Below are 23,353 nucleotides of genomic sequence, written 5' to 3' on the forward strand. Positions count from 1 at the left end.
AGATCAAGTCGTACGCTAAATACGTACCAAGGGCTGTTATCTAAAGCTAACCGCAAGTAAAGTTACGTAAGAAGGAAACGAGAATGCCAAAATGGAAAACTCCATTTCCCGTGATAAACGCGGATCTTTCAACAAGGATATCCGGGTACGGTCACCGTCACCTAGTGCAAAGATGTAATAAAGATATATTTAATGCCTCGCTGAAGCGAATATACTCAGAACATTAAGATTACTTTCATTTTTTTCTAGCTTATATTGTACAAATGTCCTTCTTATGATAAATGGTACATTTTAATATTAATAGCCTGGAAACCAGCTAGCGGCACTATATCGTCATCCAGTGGTCAATGGTATGAACCACATCTGAAATTCTTGTTTCAGATCGTTGGTAGACTAAAGCCAACCAGTGAGGCTGATATTGCAATGCAAAAGATATAATCTTCATCTTTATAGGCATAGCATAGATGTAACACTGTCTGTGAAGCTGGATTTAAGAAATAAGTGTTTAAAGTTTTAAAAACATGTTTAGCGCCATCTTCTGTCAGTAAGAAACGTGGTTGGTTGCGGCTAATAGAGTTACATTAATTTATTATTAGTTTATTAGTTACTAGTTTAGTTCATGTTAGCTAACAGTGACTGAATCGATAACCCAGTGAAAATAACAACACTAAAACTAAAAATCGGTTTAAGGGATCACTTTTGTGCTGTCCTTGGATGCAACAATGAGTTTTTTTGTTAGGGAACCGATGACGTCAGACATTTACGGTCTGACTCTTTGTTGTTTGGCTAGCTGCACTCAAACGGGAAAACCAGCTTTTAGTCCTAATGTTCCAGTTTGTAAAGCACCAATGCTTCCGGTACCAGAGGGGAGAGGGAGAACATCTGGTTTAATTGGATTTCCCTCCAGTTTTGTTATTTAAATATAGACAGTGGTATCCACAGAAACATCAGAATCTCTGCTAAAAGCTCACAAAACCATTTCAACAAAAGCTAAAACAGCAAACTATTAAAGAGCAGGTAGACGGACTCTGCAAAAAGATGTAAACACAAAGCACGGATCCTCTTGTTCATCCGACAGCACCTACACGGCCATGTCGTCTGAGCAGAAAAAGGACATCTCATAGATCCTGAAAGGGCAGGTTTCTTCAAACAATTCCAAAACTACGCTTCACATTTTGAAAAAGAGTGTGATGAATTCACTCTTATTCTGTCCTGTTTCCACCACAATATAATCGCACTTCCTTCACAGCTCTTTTTCTCAGTGTGCTTTGAGACCAGTTTTCCATCAAAAATCTCTATTTTCTGCACTATTCACTTGCATACTACACACCAGTCTACCATTGTGTTCAATGTTGTCGGTCGTTGGGGGGTTTTTTGTTTTGCTTTTTCCTCAAAAATCACCTCTGACAAGAAAGCCCAATTTCTGCTTTTCAATACTAAAGAAATCTTTCACTTTAGCAATTATGTCAAATTGCAAGACATTTAGCTATGTCTATAATAAAACCTCTGTAACCTTTTGAAAAACAGAAAAGTTTTTTTTTCACTTTCTGCTCTAGAAAATTCTGTTTTTTTAATGACTACAGTTAAAAACAAAACAAAAAACCCTCCTAAAAAACCTAAAACTGGACAGTCTTGGCAACAAGCTACCGGAATGTCATGAATGAACGTGAATGAAAGAACAGAAGTAATTTCAGAGTAAAAAACATCTGGAAGAGATGCAAAGACTGGAACACATATACAAAGATCTGGAGATCTGGAAGAGAAGGATTATCTTTATGCAGCCACAAGAGCTGGAGAGCATAAAAAGTCAGTATGCACAGCTGGAGGAAAAAAATAAACAGCTGGAGCACAAATATCAAATAATGGAGGGAAAGATGCATCTGGAAGTGGCAGAGCTGGAAGCGAAGTTGAAAGATGCACGCACGATACATGATACATCATGATCATGATACACATGATTGCAAGCAATTTCAGCAAAGCAAACAAATGAAAGAAAAACAAGAACTCCTTGAGGAAAAAGGACAATCTGAGCAAAAACATGAAGGATCGGTGTAGGTGTACCACGAACAGGTGAACAAAAACAGAAAAACTCAAAAGGACAAGACAGAAGCTGCAAAACTATGCAGTCTTGCGGATGAAGAATAAAGAACTGTGGAACAAAAACTTGCAGAAGCGCGAAGAGCAAATTCAGAAATGTAGCAAACTTGAAGAAAAGCTCCAATTATCGGTCGAAGAGTTCAACGAACTCCAGGAAAAGTGTAGAAAAAATTCAGGAGGAGAAGGTAACACTTGTGCAAGACACAAGAGTCAAATGTGAGGCTGTCTGTCCCGACAGCTAAAACGTAGCTGAAACTGGATAATCCAACAGGACAATGATGCCAAGCACAGCAGCAAATCTACAACAGAATAGCTGAAAGAGAAAAGAATTCTATTCAACCTCCATTGAAATGCTGTGATGGGACCTTAAAAGAGCAGTGCATATACAACTGCCTGCAAACCTCAATGAACTGAAGCAATGTTGTAAAGAAGAGTGACCCAAAATTCCTCCACAAGGATGCAAGAGACCAATAGTCATACAGAAAATGATTACTTCAGTTTTTGCGGCTACAGGTAGACCTACAAACTACTGAATCATGGCCTGTCCAAAGTTTTTCACAGGTCTTGTATAAGCTTTCTTTTTCACCTAACCATAAAACATATAAAACAGCCAATAATTTTGCCAAAGGAATTACAAAACCTAAAGTACATGAACTGAGACTGTCTTTGTTGTTTATGTTCAGCCTGCGCATACTGTAAATCGACTGTAATAAAAATTTTCTATAATTGCTCTATATAGAAATATTCAATACATTTTAAAACCTTGAGTTAGAGAAAGCTGTAGCATATATAATAATACTAATAATACATTTTATGGCATCACTAGGCCCTTTTATATGCCAGCTTCTGTTTCAGTGCCCTAGCAAAATGTGACAGCTTGTGTTTTCTGCTGTCACACTTTGCTAACTGTAAGACTAAAGTCACTTATAACTATGCCCTTCCATAACCTTACCCAGCTTGCTGTTCCTGGCAATGACGCATTGCCTACATATAACGACTGTGATTAAAAACATGATGATTACGGAGGGGAGGCTGATAACAACCTGGTTAAAGATGACAATGTCAATTGACAGTGAAGAACCCTTGACCCTGACGCCATGGCTTCTACAATAAAAAAATCAGATTTACTCTTATTTTAAATAAGTATATATTACAAGTTCATATTACAAGTTTTTGAAACATTATAATTATTTCAAAAAACATTATATTGGTGATGGGTCATTATGAACTTTAGAACAATTTACTGTTGCTTGACTTAGACTTACAAGTCAGGAAGCCTAATGTGGCAGAGACCATTCTTACAAAACATTTTCCCACTAAACTGAAACTTTGGAGCGAACAAATGAAGGGAACAAAAGAAATTGCAATACCTCAAATGAGGCTGGCTCCAAAAGCAAGTCAATCGACACAGACTCCTGTGTTACTTTTTATGGCAGAAATGAACACATTTACAGCCTGATTTTTTTTTAAAGAAAGGATATTGGTCGGATATTGATCTCCTGCATTATTAGAGACTTAAACGCTAACAGTCAGGTGTTTCATGTATTGTCTGCTAGACAGTCCTAGACATATTCTAATGTGCTATATACATGAATTGGAGCTCTGGTAAGAAATGGACCTCTTGACCAAAAATATTGTTGTGGTGCTTTTTGGAACATTTTTATACATTTATAAAATATTGATAAATTAGCTGACTTGCTGTACAGTTCATTTTGCTAACAGATTGTTCAAGAAGTCTGTTTTATATATTGAAATTCTAGTTTTTTTTAATAGTCGACTAATTAGCAAGTATCTGTGCCTGTGCACTGAACCTGCACAGTCTGCTGATGGATCTTGTTAAGCAAGCTTGATTGTCCCCCCTTCCCTTACCCCCCAAATTAAAATGGCAGTGGCCTTAAAGATACACTTGAGGCCACACAGAAAACTGGAGCCCACAAAAAAAAGTGTTTTCTACATTTGTGTTCTAATGTTACTAATGGAGAGCCTTGATGTGTTACTTCAAAGAAGTCTCCTTTGGTGGTGAAAAAGATGCTTTTCATTTTTTGTACGATAAATTCATCCATCATATATTGTCTGGAAGAATCTTCAGTTATTAAGGGCTTTCTCTTAATTTATCAGTCAGCTGCATGTGTTTCCCCCCCATATATGCTAAAGGCGTTCACATCAAACCGACAGTGAGACACAGAAGCTTTGCAGGATTTGATGTTTGCGAGACGAGAGTGTTATTCTGCAAAATCCTGGATTAAAAGGCAGGAAATATGGTGCCTAGGGTTTCTTTTTTAAATGTGACTTTTTTTTTAAAATGCATTTGGCTACTTCAGCAGTGTTTAAGTTAAAATAATAATAATATGGCAAAAGCAATAAACAACCAAAAAAACCACCATGAAGGTATGTTTGAGGTCAAATAAATCGTCCCAAAATAAATAAAAGATTGTGATTATGAGACAATAAAGTAATGAATAATAATAAAGTCTGCTCCCTGCAGCTAGGTGCACGCACACTTGCTCCACCCACTCTCATGTAAAATATTACATCCAAGTCATAAACACTATCAAACATGGATGCTAGCTAGCTTCCTGGTTGGTTAAATTAAGCCAATAGTCTAAAAACTTGCATTCTGCTGCAAGGCCACCAGATGGGGAGATATGGTTGTAAAGATTTCCAGTCCTGTAGAATTCTATGGGGTAAATATTTTCTTTGTTGATTGCTTAAATTCTTGAGATTATTATTATTACTTGGGAGTGAATCGTGTTTAAGCATGCACTGCACACCGAGCCTTCAACCTTTGTTAAAGTAATTTGAACACTGTAAGATTTTAGATGGTCCTGTTTATGGTATTAGTATCAGTGCCAGCTAGTGGCACTCTGATGCTATCTAGTGGTTAACAGTATGAACCATGGTGGCTCCAAAACTTAATGTTCTTTTAGAATTAAAGATAAAAATATAAACTTGTAGTTCTGGTAGTATAATTTTATCAGTAGTAGCTACCTTTATAGTGTAATTATGTACTATGGTGGCGTGGATTCACTTTGTGATATCTGACAGCTTTGCATACCATACCTTGTCATCAGACTCCTACTATTATTGCTGATCTACAACTTTACCTCCATAAAGCTGCTCTCAGGAGGGACTCTGATGACTTTCTTTCTTATAGTTTTGACCCTAGTCTTTATTGATGCACTCACACAATAACCATGGCAGGAAGCTGGAATATGTGGAGAAAACCCACACAAGTACAGGAAGAACATGAAAACTCCACACAGAAAGGGTAGAAAGCAGAGGAGAAAATGTGTTTGTGGGAGAACAATAAGACAAAAGGAGGTGTGTGTGTGTGTTTCAGTGAACAGAAGATGGGTCAGCTAAAGGGTCAGATGGGTGTCTCAGGTCCTGTGTCAGGTTTTTGCTGCTGCTGTTTTTTTTTTTGTTTTTTTTTATTTGTTTTTTTAAGGCAGAGACTTCTTTTATCCTCCACTTGTCCAGTTTCTTCAATTGACTATACTGAGATATACCAAGTTCTTGGCTAAAAGGTCTTTGGGAATCACTTTAAAAAAGAACTACTAGTTCATGCCGGTCAAACTGTTATGTATGGCATTACTTTTTTTTGATTCAGTGAAAGAAAGGGCTCACTAGTTCGCTCAATCTTTGGGAGAGCAGAGAAGGAGATGAGAGACAGGAAGGAGACAAGAACAGGTGTGTGTGTGTGTGCGTGCGTGTGTGTGTGTGTGTGCGTGTGTGTGTGTGTGTGAGGACACTTAATTAAACATAATCTTATCCTTTTCAATAACATCATGATAATGCACACAAAAGCTGGTGAGTGCACTTCAAACATTTGTGTAAATATATTACACATATTATACAACATGAGTATTACTTCAGTACAATTGTGGGCATTTAAATTAAAAACAAACAAAACACATAGCTAGTTTTGATTAACTGTAACACATAAATGATTAAGAAACTAGATATTTTACCTTTATCTTTCATGTATAGTAACAAAAATAGCTTACAAAATAACAGTATCGACATAAGTCAGTACACTAAACCCTAGCATGGCTGGGTTTACCCTTTACAAAATGTCTTGTGTTGATGAGTTAGTGAAATAACTTTATCACTGTGTCTTATGATACAACATACATCCTCTTTGTTGTTGGTACTGGGTGTAACCGTGTATATCTTGCATCTGTCCATTGCCAGCAATTTTATTTTTTACAAATCCAGCCAACTCTCAAGTTAATGTGCTTTTTTTTCAATCTGACAAGCTTCAGTTTTCTGCACCATCTCTTATCACCGCACTGTGCCAGTGTGCTAAAAGAGAAAGAATTTCCTTTTATACTAAAACAGATTTTGAAGTACATTTTCACTAACTCATCTTCACAAGGCATTTTGTCAACGATACAGGAACAGGGGCAGTTGTTTGACTTGAAACGACAGCTTTAATCTCCACATTTGAACTTTTTTTTCGTGCTCAAAAGTTATTCGACTTTTAATATATATATATATGTGTGTGTGTGTGTGTGTGTCTGTGTGTATACATATATATATATATATCTTGCTGTTGCCCTTCAACTCCATCTTAGTCTGCTGTCTCTTTAAAACAGGGGAGATATGTAAATGTTTTTGGAGTAAAGAGTAGCATGTGAAGCATTCAGTTGAGTGAGTCTGGATTACCGCTTTTAATGTCTGTGTCACTCGGGTTGTTTGAACAAGGAAAGTTCAAAGGATTAGGCCGATTCGCTAATGAAGAAGCGGGGCAAAGTCTAAAACCCATTAAAGTCTTATTAATATAATTGTCCTGTCCGAAATCAATCATCGCAATTGACTCTGGCCTGGAGACGGGGCACAAATAGTGGCTTCGATTTTGCACTAAAAAAGCGGTAAATGTAATGGGATTAAAAAAAAAATCGCTAATTATAAATAGCATACTGTGTAATTTTACGGGGGGTAGAGACATGTTGCCACCAGTAAGGAGACACAAAGTTGAAATCCGGTGGATCACAGTGATTTATCTTCAGGGTTGAGCTAGGCGGAGCGAAGCATCCCCCCCTGATAGACAGAAGCAGGCAGTCCGGGGCGGAGAAAAGTTACAGCTTGGCGGAGTTGTTTCTCGTGCTGCTACGGCTCGCTACAAAAATGGTAGTACCGGTGTCACAAACTAACTATTTAGAACACAGTGACAAAAGCTACGTAGTCGCTTGACTCTAGCTAACAAGAACGGCACCCGGGAATAGTTGAAAAGGAAACAAATACTTCTTCGACAAGAAGGTATGGGAATGACTGCATCTTACACTTTTTGTCCCCACTTGTGCACTTGTTCGCTATTCTTTTCCTTTCCGCTTAATATCTCTGCTTCACTCTGTTTTCTGGACGATTTTTTTTTCATTTAAAAAATCTTAGGTAGCCCACTTAGTCAACTTTTTGTGGGTGTATTGTTTTCAAAGGCCAGTGTCGGTGCGTACACACAGTTGTCATGACAATGCTAGGGAAACCCTGCGCGAGGCACGTTGAGAGACACAAAAGGACCCCGGCTTAGCTTTGCTTTTACACTTTTTTAATTAAAAAAAACAAACCATCTTAGTTGAGTGTTCTTTTTTGTCTTTTACCCGTCAACGAGAAAGATGTAAAAAAACAAACAAAAAAACAAAACAAAACAAACAAAAAAAACAAAACAAGCGGCTTTGTCAACATTTATTTATTAGTATCCCGTGTCAGTGGAAAGAGGAGCACTTCGGGGGAGGTAACGGGGTCAGAAGGATATGTGAAATCTGTTGGGCTAAGGTGTGTCCTGTGTTTATATGAGACAGATTGTGACCCTGCCAGTCAGGAAAAGGATGCTTTTAGTCGGCCCTTTGCTGCTTTATGGTCAGCACAGATGTGGAAATGACTGGCTTCCACAATAGAGAGTGAGCAACACACAATTGTCTTAGGGGAAAAGGAAAAAGATGTGTGTGTGTGCGTGAGAGAGAGAGAATGGAAGTAGTAGCTGTATGAATGATAAAATAAATACATGTGTTACAGTACGGATTGTTTGCATTTGTGTGTAGATGGTAGGAAACTGGGTAGTGGGTAACATTGGGTGGTCATCAACTTACGGGCGGGGGTTTTTGAAGGTGGGTGGAGGGTAACTACAGTACAGTCATACAGCAGACACACCAGACGGAGCAAATTGGGACCTACTGGGTGGAATGAAGCTGGCAACACGCAGGATAGGAGAAGCTTTTCGCTCAGATGACTCATGGTTATGCTTGTTTACAGTCTTGTGCAAGGGAAGTTTTCACTACTCCAGGTGCTTAAAGATGAGTGTCTCGTGAACCGGTGCCATGCTTGTCATTAAGTGCAGTGCCAGCGAAATACTCTAACATTAGTAACCTCTGAATACAGTCCAGGCTGTGAGTACTAGGATCCCTAAATATACCTTTAAAAGAATAATTATATTCCACAATAGTTCTCTCTTTATGGATATATGAAGGTATGAATTTATTGGTGCCTATTCTCAAAGCTTCCTTGACTGTCAGTCCAAAGGGCAAACATATTCATAGTTAAGCCTTTAAAATATAGTACAGTAGAGCACCACTTGTGCTAATCTGAAGCAGGCTGAACAAAACCTGGAATGAATGCATAATGTCAGTGCGCCCCAGGGTGGCTGTGGCTACAACGTAGCTTGCCATCACCAGTGTGTGAATGTGTGCGTGAATGGGTGAATGACTGGATATGTAAAGCGCTTTGGGGTCCTTAGGGACCATAAAAGCGCTATATAAATACAGACCATTTACCATTTACCATAATGTGGTAGTTTTAATAACAGGAGCTATTACAGTTGCATACTTCCTTTCCTCAATATATGAATCATGCTTTCAAAGATAATGCATGGCTGCATCGATCATTTATCCTCCCTTGGATCTGTGGCAACCTTCCGTCTCTGCTTGTGTGTCGGGGCATGCAGCCGCATCTCCTCAGCCTAGCTTGTGCCCGTAGGGCCTGGAAGCACATTTAAAAAAAAGGGGGAAAAAAGAGACACTAAACATACAAGCACACATACTCATTCACACACTCATGCACACGGGGGCAACATGAACAAACCTACATCAAAGATACATCTGTTTCTTATGCATGTTTGATGGGACAGGCAGGCAGCGGCTGGCTACTGCTCCTGCTTACCCTACAGCATGGATCAGTATGCATGACTAAGTGGAAGGAAAGGAAAGCTCTGAGTGTGGTTGAGAGAAAAGAAGGTGTATACCTTACAAATATGTGAAAAGAGAAATAAAACATGCCGTTTTTAAATGTTGCTTTAATCTTTTATCATCATACAGTAGGATTATCAAAATCTAGCCAGTGCTGGCAGAACTAGAGAGCGATAATAAAGCCGAGATACCAGTGAGTCAATAACACTTTGCTCTGTTGTGGAGTCATCTTTTGTTCTTGCTGTTTGATGTATTGTTGTTCTTTTTATCCGTGAACAGCTGGTATAAATTGCTTTGTCTGGTTGTCTGTCTGTTGACCAAACTCTGCCATGCTGGGACACAAAAACTCAATCGACTGGTTTCCCAGACAAAGAGCATAAGGGCATTTATGCTCGGTGGAAGTCTCCATTTATTTTTGTTTCTTTATCACAATCAGTCCATTCCAGGGCACATTAGTCTCAGTTTAGTGCGGTTATTCCATTTTGTGTTTGCCACATCAGACATAAAAAATAAAAACAAACTAATAACTTCATTGCATGTCATGTAACCCCAATGCCCTCCTCTGTGATATCAGCCAGAGGAAGTATGATGTTTTCAGTTAAAAGTAGGAACTTGACCTTACAGCACGTTTCAGCATCCGCTGTCTTTTCTTAGCCAGAGATTTCCTACCATCAGCAAAAGATTGGCTCCTAATCCCTCTTTTTTTGGGACTGCAGCAGATCTTGGCACAGGGAAATAAGCCCATCAGAAATTTAACTGAAGTTCACCTTCCAAAACATTCAGCACTTTGGATCAAGGCAGCATCCCGTCGGTTCAATCCGACAGTGTGTTTTCCCTCTCGCCAGATGTTCAGCTTAATTAACATGCAGGCTCGGGGCGAAAGAGGTGTTAGCGCCCATACGCAGTTTATCCAGGTGCTGCAGCTCTGCATAATTGCCTGACATTTACATGAAAGCTATTGATTAGATTCATGCGCATTGTACTGATTCAAGTTGAGCTGTGTACGTGTGAAGAAAAAGAAAAGAATAACTGTCTCTGTAGACCTGCAGCAGTAACTTGATTAGTCAATTACGCCATCACAGGAAATCAAAGAGCAACTGTTTTAGTAATTTAATTGTTGAGTAACAGTTACTTATTTAGAAAAAACCTTCCTTGGTACCATATTGTAAATCTCAGCCTTTGTGATTTGATTCATTTTTTTCTTGTAATGCTTTTAGCTAATCTTAAACACTTATTTTCTTTTAATAACCTTTGGAAAGGTCACCTATACTTCTAATAGATCCACTGCTGTACTAAAATCCTTTATATGCTGGAAGTCCCAAATTATCATGATTGCATTTGGCTCCAATACTACAGCTTGACTCTTCACTGGCAAACATGAGCATGTCTGCCCTAGCATAGTAATATTGGCAATAGTATAGGATTAATTATAAAAACATTTTTGCTTCTTTAAACGTGCCTAAAAGGGCTATGGGGGATCTTTTTCCACTAAAGACTTTCAAAAGTTGACTAAAAATTAGCCTCTTTCAATTAGCATATTCAGATTGGGCTTAATCTCAAGGAGTACCTTAGAGCTATGGTCTGGGTTTCGCAGTTCTGAAACTGAGACCAGATTTGCTTGTTTTGTCATTATGTGCTAGTTTCCAACCTTAACCTGACATATTTTCCTGTATGTTTATAGCTTCACCAGATAACAGGACATGGACCCTTTTCTTTGTTTCACGAATCTCCAGAATTTTCCTTGCAACTCCTTTGACTCTTTGCTTATACTGAGGCTGCTAGCTTGTGGCTGGCTCTGAGCTCTTGATAGCTTTAGTTTTAGCTACTCTGCCTTTGTTAGTTTCTGTTCTGCTGTTTGCTGTTTGTGTTCTGCTGTGTGAAGGTAATTTAAGTGTTTGATTTGGTTTGCTGTTCTAAACATTTAAAAAACATTTGAGAACCCTCACTGTTGAGTGAGGACTCACACTGAGGACTGTCTGCCTGTGTTCCTGTGCTTGTGGTGCACAGGCTCACTAGCTGATCTTTCAGTCACCGGTCAAGGCCGATAACACTGGCAATCAGTCGATTCTGGTCCCTGGCTGGTCAGCAAGAGCATCTCTATTTATCATGTCATCCAGTGTTATGCTTGCTTTATTGTTTTTTAGTTGTTGCCATCTTAACACTACTAACTTTAACTGAAGGTTAACTAATAACAACTTTATAGTTTTCCTTCTATAAATGAACCCATAGGTTTAACTACATGTAATATAAAGTAAAATTAGATAGTTATCTACAGTAATGATAGTATTTACAGGGTTTTTTGCTTTACAACAGTGTTTTTCACTAATAAAGACAGATAGACATCTTTAAATGTACTCTAAGCATAAAATGACTTGATTTGTTATATATCACAGTTACATGGATCTTTGGGTCTTTGGACTTGCCAGAAAAAATATTTCTGTGAGTGTTTCCTTGCAGTATACAAGGATCTGTGTTTTATAACATTATATAGACAAGTTATTGATAGATTAATTGAGAAAAGAAGTATCAGATTAAGCAATAAAGAAAATTTAAAGTTTGACTCTCATCATCCCCTGGAGCACAATCTGGGTGTCATCAGGACGCTACTACACAGAGCCATGCCCACAGACACAGTGGCCAGGGAAGCAGAACAACATCATATCAAGAAGCCCCTGAGTAAATGTGGTTATCCCAGCTGGGCATTTGTCAAACCTAAAGAAAGCTCCAGGTGATCCAGGAGAGAAGAAGGACAACTGCTGTCTAGGTGAAAACCCTTAGTGATCCCTTATGTGGCAGGAATATCGGAACAGTTAAGACGCATTTTCTCTAAGCACAGCGTCTCTATGACTTTCAAACCCCAAAACACACTGCACCAAAAATTGATCCACCCCAAGGATCATGTCCCCGGGCACAAACAGAGTAATATAGTGTACGCTGTTAAGAGTCAGGAGGATTGCTGTGATTTATCCATCAGGGAAACCAAACAACCTCTGGCTAAGTGGATGGCGCAACACAGAAGAGCTACCTCATCAGGCAAGCACTCTGCAGTCTATTCACACCTATAGGCGAGTGGCCACTCTTTCAATGACGGGGATGTACACATCCTGGACAGGGAGGAACTCTGGTTTGAACGAGGAGTCAATGAGGCCATTTATGTGAAAAGGGAAAGACCATCTCTGAATCGAGGAGGGAGACTAAGGGTACATCTTTCACCATCTTACAATGCTGTGATTGCAACCATTCCCCAACTCTCTGTGGATGCTACTCACGGCCATTGAACAAGGGTCTTTGATCGGTGGTTGTTGATCAATGGTCATGACAAATTGCATACTAATGATCAAGAAACTGACTTTGCAGCCCATTGTTCATCAGTGGTGCTAGTTTTAGTCATTGTGCAAATGTACTGTAAGGTTGGGGAAACTTGCAGTCATCGGAGACTGAAGAAGTTTCTCCCACTGAAAACGCTTCGTCCAGATGAACAGAATTAACTTTTTGGAAGTCACTTCCATTGCTTCAGTAAATGTACAAATCATGTAATTAACCAGTTGTAAATGGGTGTAAGAAAAGACCTGATAGTCCTGATCGTGTTTATGGGCTTTAAACACCTATTCAGATTCATTCTAGATGTGTAAGTAGAAGGCTGGGATACTTGGTAGTATTAGTGTAACATTCAGAGAAATTCACAAAGGACACAGAAACCAGCCCTATGCTCTGTTTCCATCATAAATCACACAGCATGACGATAACGTTGAAACTCAACACCTCAAGATCTCACTGGGCTTGAGAGGCCCTTAAAAAAACACGGAGAGGCTGACAGCTACAGAGGACATGCAAACTACAAGACCAGTAGCTTGAAGGAAACATCACCTTCAGCTTTAAAATGAATGACGATTTTGATGTATGACTTAAAGATAGGCCCTCATGTGCTTGTTCAGCATTTCCCTCTGTTTTACAGTGTTTACAGTGTGCTGCTGACCTCAGCTTCCTAACTGGGAAAACAAAGGAATTTCACCCTACAGTAAAAATAACTGTTGATAAATACAGGCCTTTTCTTCTAACGCACTTTCGGGATAACACACTTGTTTGTCTGCTTCCAGGAAATAAAAAAGTGGGTGTAAAAAGGAGGACTACAAATCCCCACCTGGGGAGCCGCTGGAGCCTCAGGGTGCTGGAATGGAGCAACTCATAGAGTAAGAGAGATCATGTCTTTCTTTATCTTATTTGACAGCTTGTTTTACACAGATTGCTGACATGCTTTATTGTGTTTACTAAATGAACGTCCTGTCTCTATTTTGGTGCTTCCTGGAACTGTTGTTGCCCAAGCTTCAGCTGCATGCATGGCATTGTGTTTGGCGGTGTATAGCTTTACTGCATCTACTAACAGATTATATCAGCTCACCAAGCATTTTGGGAACTGTAAATAGATGCCTTAATAAGAAACTTCAGGGGCCAAATGTTTCAAAGACTTTGATTTAAGGATATTTATAAGTGATTAAACAGTGGTGACATCTAAACACATCTTTTGTCTTTCTGCATGTTTTGGATATTTTGGTGAGGCAGGATGATGAGGTGGATGTCTGTGCATTTAGAAACCTTGTTATTTTCTATTCTTAGCTAAACAGAACTCATCATCGTCCAGCATGCGAAAGGTTGGCTCTTTGATTTGATGGAGGCAGTTCTGTGAAAGTGAGGGTTGGATAAACAATCTTGCAAGGCTCTCTGAACCAAAGAGGGCAGGCAATACAAAGCAACCCACATATAACATGAATACGCTTGGGAGCAGTCGCATCTCGAATTCAATGAAGGCACGCAATTATTCGTAAACTCTGTGGCTACGTTTCCTCTTTGAACAGCGAGTCAGCAGAAAGTTTAAAAAAGCCTGGAAAGGATGGCACAGAAGAGCCGTAACCACACCATCTGAATGTTGTTGGGGGATGGGCAGGTGATTTATCTGACCCTAAATGCCTTTTGTCCACTTTGCGAATGCAAAAACTCTTAGCTCAGCGTCATGCCATCTAGCTCAGACTCAGCTTTTATAATGTGCTGTTATCCTCCGAAAAACCTGCTTTCCTTCATTCAACGCACATTAGTTTCCTCTGCAAACATGTGCCGTTCTCTTCTTGTCGACGCTGCTGTAGCTGGGCAGAGTGTGATAAGAGCCATGGGAGTTCTATCTTCACTCCTCAGCTCATTCTGCAGATAGCTGAAACAGGATTGGCATTGTGTTTCTGGGCTGTGTGCACATACAGTAAGCGCTGTGTGCGTGTGTGTGTATGTGTGTGTGAATCACACGATCTGTGGTGGGATTTCATTATACATATCTTTCAGCGGCATAGACGCAGAATGTATAATTCATACCTGTGACTGGGCCTAGAAAGGGATGCGTGCCTGCTTGCTTTCCCTTCAGCTCCCTACACTCCAACCTGTCAAGTGAGACCATTCATTTACAGTAACCAAGTGTCAGCCCTACTCGTGTCTCATATTGAGTCAGTGATTGTTGAATCAGCCCTCCTCGCTTTCTGACACCTCTGACTCCCATGCCAGGATGACTAGCTTTCTCTTAATGATTAGATTACGTCACCGACCTGCTGCTGCACCGCGCCAAACTATGAAGTGACAAAGAAGGGCTCCTGATCTGCGCAACTTGGCGCTCCCTGGCTTGTGACTCATTGGTGAGTCATGGCAACAGGCAAAGGGGCTATAAACGCACCCCCATGCATGTTCACACACATACACTCGAGCTTGTACACATGGTTCTGACAAGCAAATACATTCTCTGTTGTTCCCGATAGTGTGTGTCTGTGTGTGTGTGTGTGGTCTTGCGTGAATGCACCCAAAGATGCCATATTTCTGTCCTTCCACTCTATCGTTGTGCCTGACACACAACATTATTTATTATAATCATCACCGGTGTAATAGAGTTTGTCTTTTCCAGATAAAGCGGAGTCAGTAATTGTTTGACACTCGGCGCATTCCAATTAATGTTTTGTTGACTCAGTCTTGATAAGATAAGGCCAAACATAATTATGAAAACTTGTTATATTTGTGGTAATTTAGATTTAGGTACTCAACCAACAGAGGGCGATGCAACCATTTACCATGAGGAATTAATCCTATTAGGGTTTCTTTGTGTGAATTCATTTGGCAAACCCCATTTTTGATCTAATTATACAATAAGCCTTTTAAGAAAAGATGTTTGTTACTTGATTGATGTTGCCAGTTTATTGATTAACTCATCAGTATTCTATATTTCAAATATTGGAGTTTGGGAGAGTGGGCGATAATGGCATTTCCATTTTAATGCCTCATAACATTTCCTCTGTCTTCATGTAGTTTTGAATTCCTAAGAGGCTTAGTTTTTCATTTGTATATTTGCTCTAACAAAACGCCTGGAACATTGATATCTGGGATCACTTAGATGTTTCCTGAACAAGTGTGGTTTAATATTAGATTGCACTGTTTAATATCCCATGACATAGCCTGTCGCTGGTTCACACCTAATTGCAGGTGTTGGCGCTCCTAAACTGTCTTAAAGTTGTTTTGTCACAGTAGTATTAGTACTGTGCAAAAGTCTTGAGGCACCCTTCATTTCTTTATATTTTGCTTCCAAGGAGCCAGACTTTCTTGTCATAGTTCCAGCTATTCTGAAGGTCCCGACCTTGTACCTGACCATTTCCAGAGGACTTAAAAATGGCTCGTGAATCACTGAGGCATATAAATGCAACTCTTTCTTTCTTCTTTCAATGACTATCACATTGAATGTGATAGTCATTATCACAATGACAATGACTTTCAATGACTGTTCACTAAAGCCTCATTAGAAATGATCTCAGTGGAAGGGTAGCTGTCAAGAAGCCATGTTTAAGAATGGGAAACATGGAGAAAAGGTTGGGGTACACCAAATTACACAAAACTGGACTGAAAATCAGCAAAAGGTCTACTGAAGTGACCTTGTCGTCAAAATGTACGAGGAGGTCAGAAGTGGTGTCCAACATTAAGTGTCTACAACCTTCTGTAAAACAGAAGGTGGAGGCTCCGTCATGGTTTGGGACTAGATTTTAGCCCGTGGTGTTGGGAATCTTGTCAAAATGTATGGAGTTATGAAAGCAGCAAAGTACCATCAGATTGTCTGATTAGCAGCACCATTTTTAGCATGACAGTGATCCCAAACAGACTGCCATTGCAGTAAAAACATATCTGGATATGTCGTGGAACACTATCAATCATGGTTTGCACAACCTCAACATGACCTCAACATATTTGAGGCAGTGAAGGATCATCTTGACAGAGAACAGAAAAAAAAGCAGCCAACATCCACAGAAGAGCTTTGAATGTCCTTCAAGAACTCTGGAAAACTATTCCTGAAGACTACTTAAAGAAATTACAAGAAAGTTTGCCTAAGTGAATTCACTCTGTGTTGAAGCATATAAGTGGTCATACCAAATACTGACTTTCAAGCTCGTTAGAATTGTCCAAACTAGGTTTTTGCTTATATACTTCCATGTATGTTTGCACAAGACATACAAGAGCCTGGGTTACCTAGTTTGGAGCGACACTACTTCAGAAATAAGAAAAAGAAGACTATTCGGTAGTAGGTCAAATACATAGATTTGGCATTGTTCTTTTAAATACATAAAAAACAAGAATAATCTGTTTAAGGAAACATTTAGACCAGACAAAATTGTCTAGATAAATGTACAGTGATTTTATTTTACATTGTTTATATCTTGTCCTGCCAAAATAGCTTTGACCCATCTGGGTATGAACCTAGGAGGGTGTCATGGTCCTGGACCATCTTGATGCTGGCAGCAGGGTCTGCAGATTGCATTTGTTAAAATGCTCCATCTGATTGTGTTGTAGAGGAGCATTGAAACTGAGTCAGTGCCCTGGCCTCTTTGTCGTGTTCCTTTTGCTCTTCATGATTACATTTTGCGGTGTGGCAGGGCACAGTGACCAACTGGGGAGGTCTTTGCTTTAAATAAGTGCCAAGTTTGGACTGCAGTACTCTTGTCGTTGGTACATGTAAAAATGACAACCATATAAATGCATGTACCCAAGGCTTTCCAGCAGAATAATGCATTATGACAAGAGGATCAATACTATTTACTTCATTTGACCAATGTGTCTAATCTTACTATTTGTCATCATCATCATGTTGACGGGGACTTCATGTGACTGATTATAGCAGTTAGGGTCGTTCTTCACTGGACTGTTTATCTTGAGTAAGTAAATTTATTATCTAGAAAAATGACATGAAATCATTTCAAGAGCTTAATCCAGGGTTTAAATGTGACTTATGTCTTGGGCAAAAGAAAAAAAAAGGGAAAAAATGATTGCAGAAGGTGCAGCAGTGTTTCAGATGCTTTAATAGGTCATTTGTCTTTGCACACAGCAGAATCATTTGTCTGGAACAGCTGACCAGAGTAAATGTACAGGCTCCTTTTTTAATGGGATTGAATTACCTCCACTGAGAGTAAGCTGGCAGCAATCTGATAAAGAAGTCAGTGTAAAGAAATTGAAGCCTGCTGTCTATTAAGGGGTTCTCATGCCCTATAAAAGTGCTTTAAGGAAAACAAACACCCTAGGCTGATGTCAGAAAGTGGACGCCCGGGAGTCAGGCTCTTCAGAACGGAGGCAGGCAGGTGACGAATGTAAAATTAATACATAACTGCTCACAAAGGAGACAGGAGGCCACTGGACGTCTTGTAGATTGTGCATTTCTGCATGAATAACACTAACGTTTAGTAGCTCTTTATGCTTTGTATGTTACAGTGGGTTTTATTAGTTTTTTACGAATGAACAGATAACTATGAAACTTAGTAGAAGATTCAAGATACTTATTTCCTAAACTCTACTGTGATGAGCTGAGCGAATACTTTTTGTCACTGGGGAAATCTAACTGGCTCTAACTGGGCCATTCAGGACTACTCTGTCACACAGAAGCAGTGCTGGCTGCACAGACAAACTGGTGCTGGTACTTATGGCCTTTACACTGCTTTATTTATGTGTATTGTTTTTGATGATGATGATTTATGGGTTGTTCCAGCTCTCGGTACTCACGTAGTTTCGCTCTACAAAAAATAAAGCGTTACCTTACTGCACATCCCCTTTTACTTGGTGCAAAATACACAGCCTTACTGTGAAGTGAAAGCTGAGACGTGTCACTGGCAAAGTGGCTGCTGTCTGAGGGAATACTTTAGCTGTCTTGTCGAGTTCAGGATTTATTAGGCCTAATGGCGTTGACGTCAGATCAGCAGGCTTGTTTTCGCCGTAGCTGCCGTGTTTCTTTCTTTGATCTTTGTCACAACTGAACAACTTGAGGTGCCTGTTTACGTTGTGCTCATCTCTATGCATCATGCTGAGTGGAAGTGTGCTGCATGCATTCGGGCTGAGAAGATGGATTACCGCTGCCTCGCAGGGAGCGACTGTGTTTGTGCGCCCAATCTGTCCATGTGTAAGCCACTGGGTCTGATTCTCCAAGGACGTGCGAACAACATACCCGGGAGGTCTCGTGCCTATGTGTCTTAAGACAGACACGATCTCAGCACTCTGTCAACCCCTGCTGCAAACACTCCCATGTGCACACGCTTAAACACTAATGCATCAGCGCCCCCCTTTGATTCCCAGTTGTCCTTTTCTGTTATCGTACCTTGAAGTGGAGTTTTGACACCAAACATGGCTCGCTCGTCCCCAGAAATCCTGAGTGTGTTTTTGGTTTGGTTTATAGCGAACGCCAATGGAAGAGCACTCGCTGCACATCGAACACCCCACCTCCACATGTGCGCTCGCACACACAAATAGATGCAGCAGTGGCAGCCTAATCATTCTTCAGACAATGAAGGCAACGAGGAAGCGCACTCAGCGGAGTGCATATCCCACTGAACTGCCGCATAATGAATCATGAAGGGGAGTCAGCTGGACATCAGACATGAGCAAAAACAGAAGCAGTGGTCAGCTTCCATCTAAACAAAGACTGTGTGTATGTGAGGGTGTCTGAAGTGTTTACGTGTCGTTAAAAAAGGACAGCAGTGAACATACTTAGCTGCTGTGTGAATGTGAGTCACTTGACTGAAAGAGGGAGAGGGAAAGAAGGGAAAAAGCTATAGAGTCCTCTAGGGGTTTCTGACTCAGAAGAGTATTGAATTTTGCATGAAGAGTGTTAGAAGTCATGTCTTACAATAGGACATGTCCAGGATGTAGCCTGCCTCTTTCCTATCCCAGTCAGCTGAGATAAACTCCAGCTGCCTCCGTGACCCTGAACTGGATAGGCGGTTAAGAAAATGGGGAGATGGCTATCATACAGCAGAAGTGATATTTCTGCCTATTGCTACCGTGTTTGTGTTGCTGTGGCAGTACACATGTCTTAAGATTGAAGTTCTACATAAGTTAGCAAAAGACAAGCTTAAAGGTTTTAGGTGAGCACAAAAAGCCTTCCATCTTAAGCACAAGAAGTGAAGTATTAGAACCAGAATAATGATTTTTTGGAGGGGTATTTTCAGTGGTTTACTATCAGGACTGGGTGATATGGAAAAAAATCACAGCACAATAATTTTCTTTCATATCTGTTGATATTGATATATGTTACAATATAAAATCAAATCACTATCTCTCTCCAGGCTGAAGGTTCATTTTTACTCCAAGGGGAAGATATGAGCTTAAATACAAATAAATGCACAGGAAGTGTGCAGTACTGTCTCACTGAAGTGGGCAGTGAGGCTCATATATGGATCAGATGTGTGACTTGACCACAAATCCAATGTGGTAGTGTAGTTTGATGCAGCTGTTCAGCCATCTCTCTACCTCCATGTATTAGGAGTTGGTAACAACGGTTAGTTGTGGTGATTAGCTGTTTACATCTCACATTTTTCACTGTGCTTATTAGTGCCTTATTTGTGCCTCTTGCAGTAAAGTAGGCTGTTACATTTATGATATCACTGCTCTTTGTTACTCTCTTTTATTGTTGCAAGGAGCTTCACAGGTAAACATGCCTGTAAAACCTTTTGCATTGTGCAGGTAAAGGTATCAACTAGAGATGGACCGATCCGATATTACGTATCGGTATCGGTCCGATACTGACGTAAATTACTGGATCGGATATCGGTGAGAAATTAAAAATGTAATCCGATACATTAAATATATAAAAAAAAACACCTCACAAAACTTGCAACACGGCATAACTCGGCTCATAACCGTAGCACGTCGGAGCAGTATGCCTCACGTGATAGAGCGGCTGTGTGTATTTGTAGCCTCGCTACTAAACCAGCATTTCATCTCCGAGGAAGTTATCCCAGAGAGAAGTAAAGCAAGTGTGTAAGTTCATCTCTGAATGTTTGTAAAGCGTTCCCATGTTAAGCTTAACAACCGATATATGGAGCGAGTGCCTCTTCTCCCTCCCTCACCTTCCTGCAGCTACTTCAATGTGAAACTGCTTAATGATCAGCTGATCGGCTTTTCTGTCGTGAGTCTGTCTCTCTTCTTTGTTTTTGGTCCACTTTGCACCAGAAAGAGGAAACCAGCGGCTGAACAACAGCAGCACGTTTAAGCTTGATAAGCTGCTGTTAGAATTTTTATTTAATATTACTTTCTACACCAGGATCCTTTTCTACGTAGCTGACGGCTGGTAACTGTGCAGGGGCGGATCTAGCAAAGTTTAGCCAGGGGGCCGACAGGGCATGAACAGGGAAAAGGGGGCACAAAGACATACTTTTCTTTCTTATTCTCATTTAAAATGTCTAGCTTTTAATAAATAATTATCTGAATCTTACACCCAAAGTTTTAATCTGATGTAAAATGTATAGAAGTCCATTACTGTATATAGTAACTGTTAAGTCTAATATACCCTAGTAAGCTATAGTACTTTTTCCTTTGGGAAAGTACCATCTGTGAAATCTGCAATTCTGTTGAAGAAAGATGTTGAATCTATTTAATTATTCTTGAAAAATAATTTAATTCTGTGCATTTTTTTTTCACCCTGCATCAAATTAAAGTTGATTACATCGATTAAGCATCATGAGGTGGAGGGTGGGGGGTGGTTCCCTATTTTTTTTTGCTGGGAGTTTGCAACCCTATTAGTTAGTTTGCTTAATATTTCTGCTAAGTACTCTTTAAAATACCAGAATAGGGAGGATGGAGCAGGTTTAAGTTTATTAGATTGATCAGTGTTGCTGAACTATAAAATATTTTGGGTGCAGTGTATTTTTTACATACAGGTATAACAGAATAGCTTTAGTGTTGTTGTTTATTTAAACTTGAGTATGAACTTATACAAAATGCAGCAAGATATTAAAAAAACAGTTTTATTGATTAAAAAACACACTATATCGGATTCATATCGGTATCGGCAGATATCCAAATTTATGATATCGGTATCGGTATCGGACATAAAAAAGTGGTATCGTGCCATCTCTAGTATCAACTGTACACTGTGCAAGGTGGCACCACTTCACATGGTGAAACTGATTCGTGGTGTTACCTCCCTTTGTGGAAACATGTTTTCAACACACTTTGCACTTTATACTGCTCTGCTTCTTTGTCGGATCTATGTCTTGTTGGGTCTCATGTTTGGTAATGCTGTCATGTCATGTTAATTTTTTCTGTTGTCATTTTGTATGTCATCTCACTCAACCTACTGTGACATACCTCTAACTGTATTTTAGCCACGTCAGGTTCTGGGTGGTGCTTAGTATGCCTGGCCTTTCGTTCTATCTGTCAGAACATGGATGAAAGGAGTTTGAGCGACTTTACATTGACCATGTGTCATATTTCTATAGATGAGTCATTTTCTGATAATCATCTTTATCACCCAGCCTTACCTTTTATTGCCTTACACTATATGGACAAAAGTACTGTGCCACCCACACATTACAGGATGTAATGGAGTGGCTGGGTTATGGATCTGGAGACCAGTTTTCTGTTTTTTAATTCCTGTTTGTGTGTGTGTGTGTGTGTGTGTGTTAGTTCGGTTTTGCTCCTTCAGTTTTGTAATTTGGAATCCTTATTTTATAGTTTTCTTAACAACTGTTTCTTACTTTGTATTCTTTAGTTTAGTCTAGCCTAACTAGTATCTTCTTATAACTTGTCAAGTCTTTGTGTCTGTGTTGGGTGTTCGGGTGTTTTTGTTGCTTTCTGTTTTATTTTGATAGTCTTGCATCTTTTGTGTCTTGCCTTTAGTTATATTTCCCCTTGTCTCCTCATCTGATTTGGTTGAGCTGTATCTAGTTTCTCAGCTGTTTCCTCCTCCTCCGATTGCCCCCTGTGTCTATATTCGTGTAGTTATATCAGCCTCAGTTTTCTTTATCCTTTGCCATGATGTCTGTTACGCTCCCTTTTTGGATTTTTTTTTTAACCTTACCTCACTTTGAATTTTGTATGAACTCTTGAGTTGTTCCCTTTTATTGCCTCTTAATTGGTGCTCTGAGATCATCCATCTTATTCCCAGTGGGTCTCCCGTTTTCCGTGATGATAGCTTCGTACCTTTTTTAGTTGTAAAACACTCACCTATCTCTCCGCTCTTCACCACTCCATCTCGGCGCCCTTTCACCAGCAAACACGTGCCGAAACAAAAAGCTGAGGAGAGATAGTGATAAACCATCTCTGTAAAAAGATGTTGATGCTACATCAGGCTCCAGTTTGAAACTCAAACTAACAGACAGAAATACCCTCCTTCTGTTTTCTCTCACTTTGAGGTGATGATGAATCAGTGTAGCAGCTCCGTGCACGCACATTTATTTTCAGAGTGCAGACATGCGACCACTGGCAACGTGTGTGTGTGTGTGTGTGTGTGTGTGTGTGTGTGTGTCACAAGTACTGATTATATCTGCTATATGCAAGAGATGCTGACAACTGCAGCAAGGCGGAATAAATTTAATATAAATCTAATACTAACAGTGATTTAAAGCAATAATGGGAAAACAAGCCATTTATCACAGTTTCTTCACAGTCAAATTAAATGACATCCTCATACATCGGCATGCATCATTGCATTTTGCACACTGAAAATCATAAATTCAGGACAACAATGACTAAAACGCACTTTGACCCAGAATATAGTCCTGATGCAGAGCTCTTACATGCTA

The 23,353-nt window shown here is 39.8% G+C and overlaps 1 protein-coding gene across 1 annotated transcript in view; it reads left to right on the plus strand.

Annotated features, from left to right (window-relative positions):
* Window positions 1–7,075: 7,075 nt before the first annotated feature.
* The window catches only part of ankfn1b (ankyrin repeat and fibronectin type III domain containing 1b), a 160,271-nt gene continuing 143,993 nt past the window's right edge, over window positions 7,076–23,353 (plus strand). Inside the window, exons 1-2 of the mRNA XM_005448282.4 lie at window positions 7,076–7,359; window positions 13,376–13,468. Of these exons, the coding sequence (XP_005448339.1) occupies window positions 13,452–13,468 (17 nt within the window). The 5' untranslated portion in view covers window positions 7,076–7,359; window positions 13,376–13,451. The remainder of the gene's footprint in view (window positions 7,360–13,375; window positions 13,469–23,353) is intronic.

The sequence above is a fragment of the Oreochromis niloticus genome, linkage group LG8 (assembly GCF_001858045.2).
Source record: "Oreochromis niloticus isolate F11D_XX linkage group LG8, O_niloticus_UMD_NMBU, whole genome shotgun sequence".
Classification (NCBI taxonomy): Eukaryota; Metazoa; Chordata; class Actinopteri; order Cichliformes; family Cichlidae; genus Oreochromis; species Oreochromis niloticus.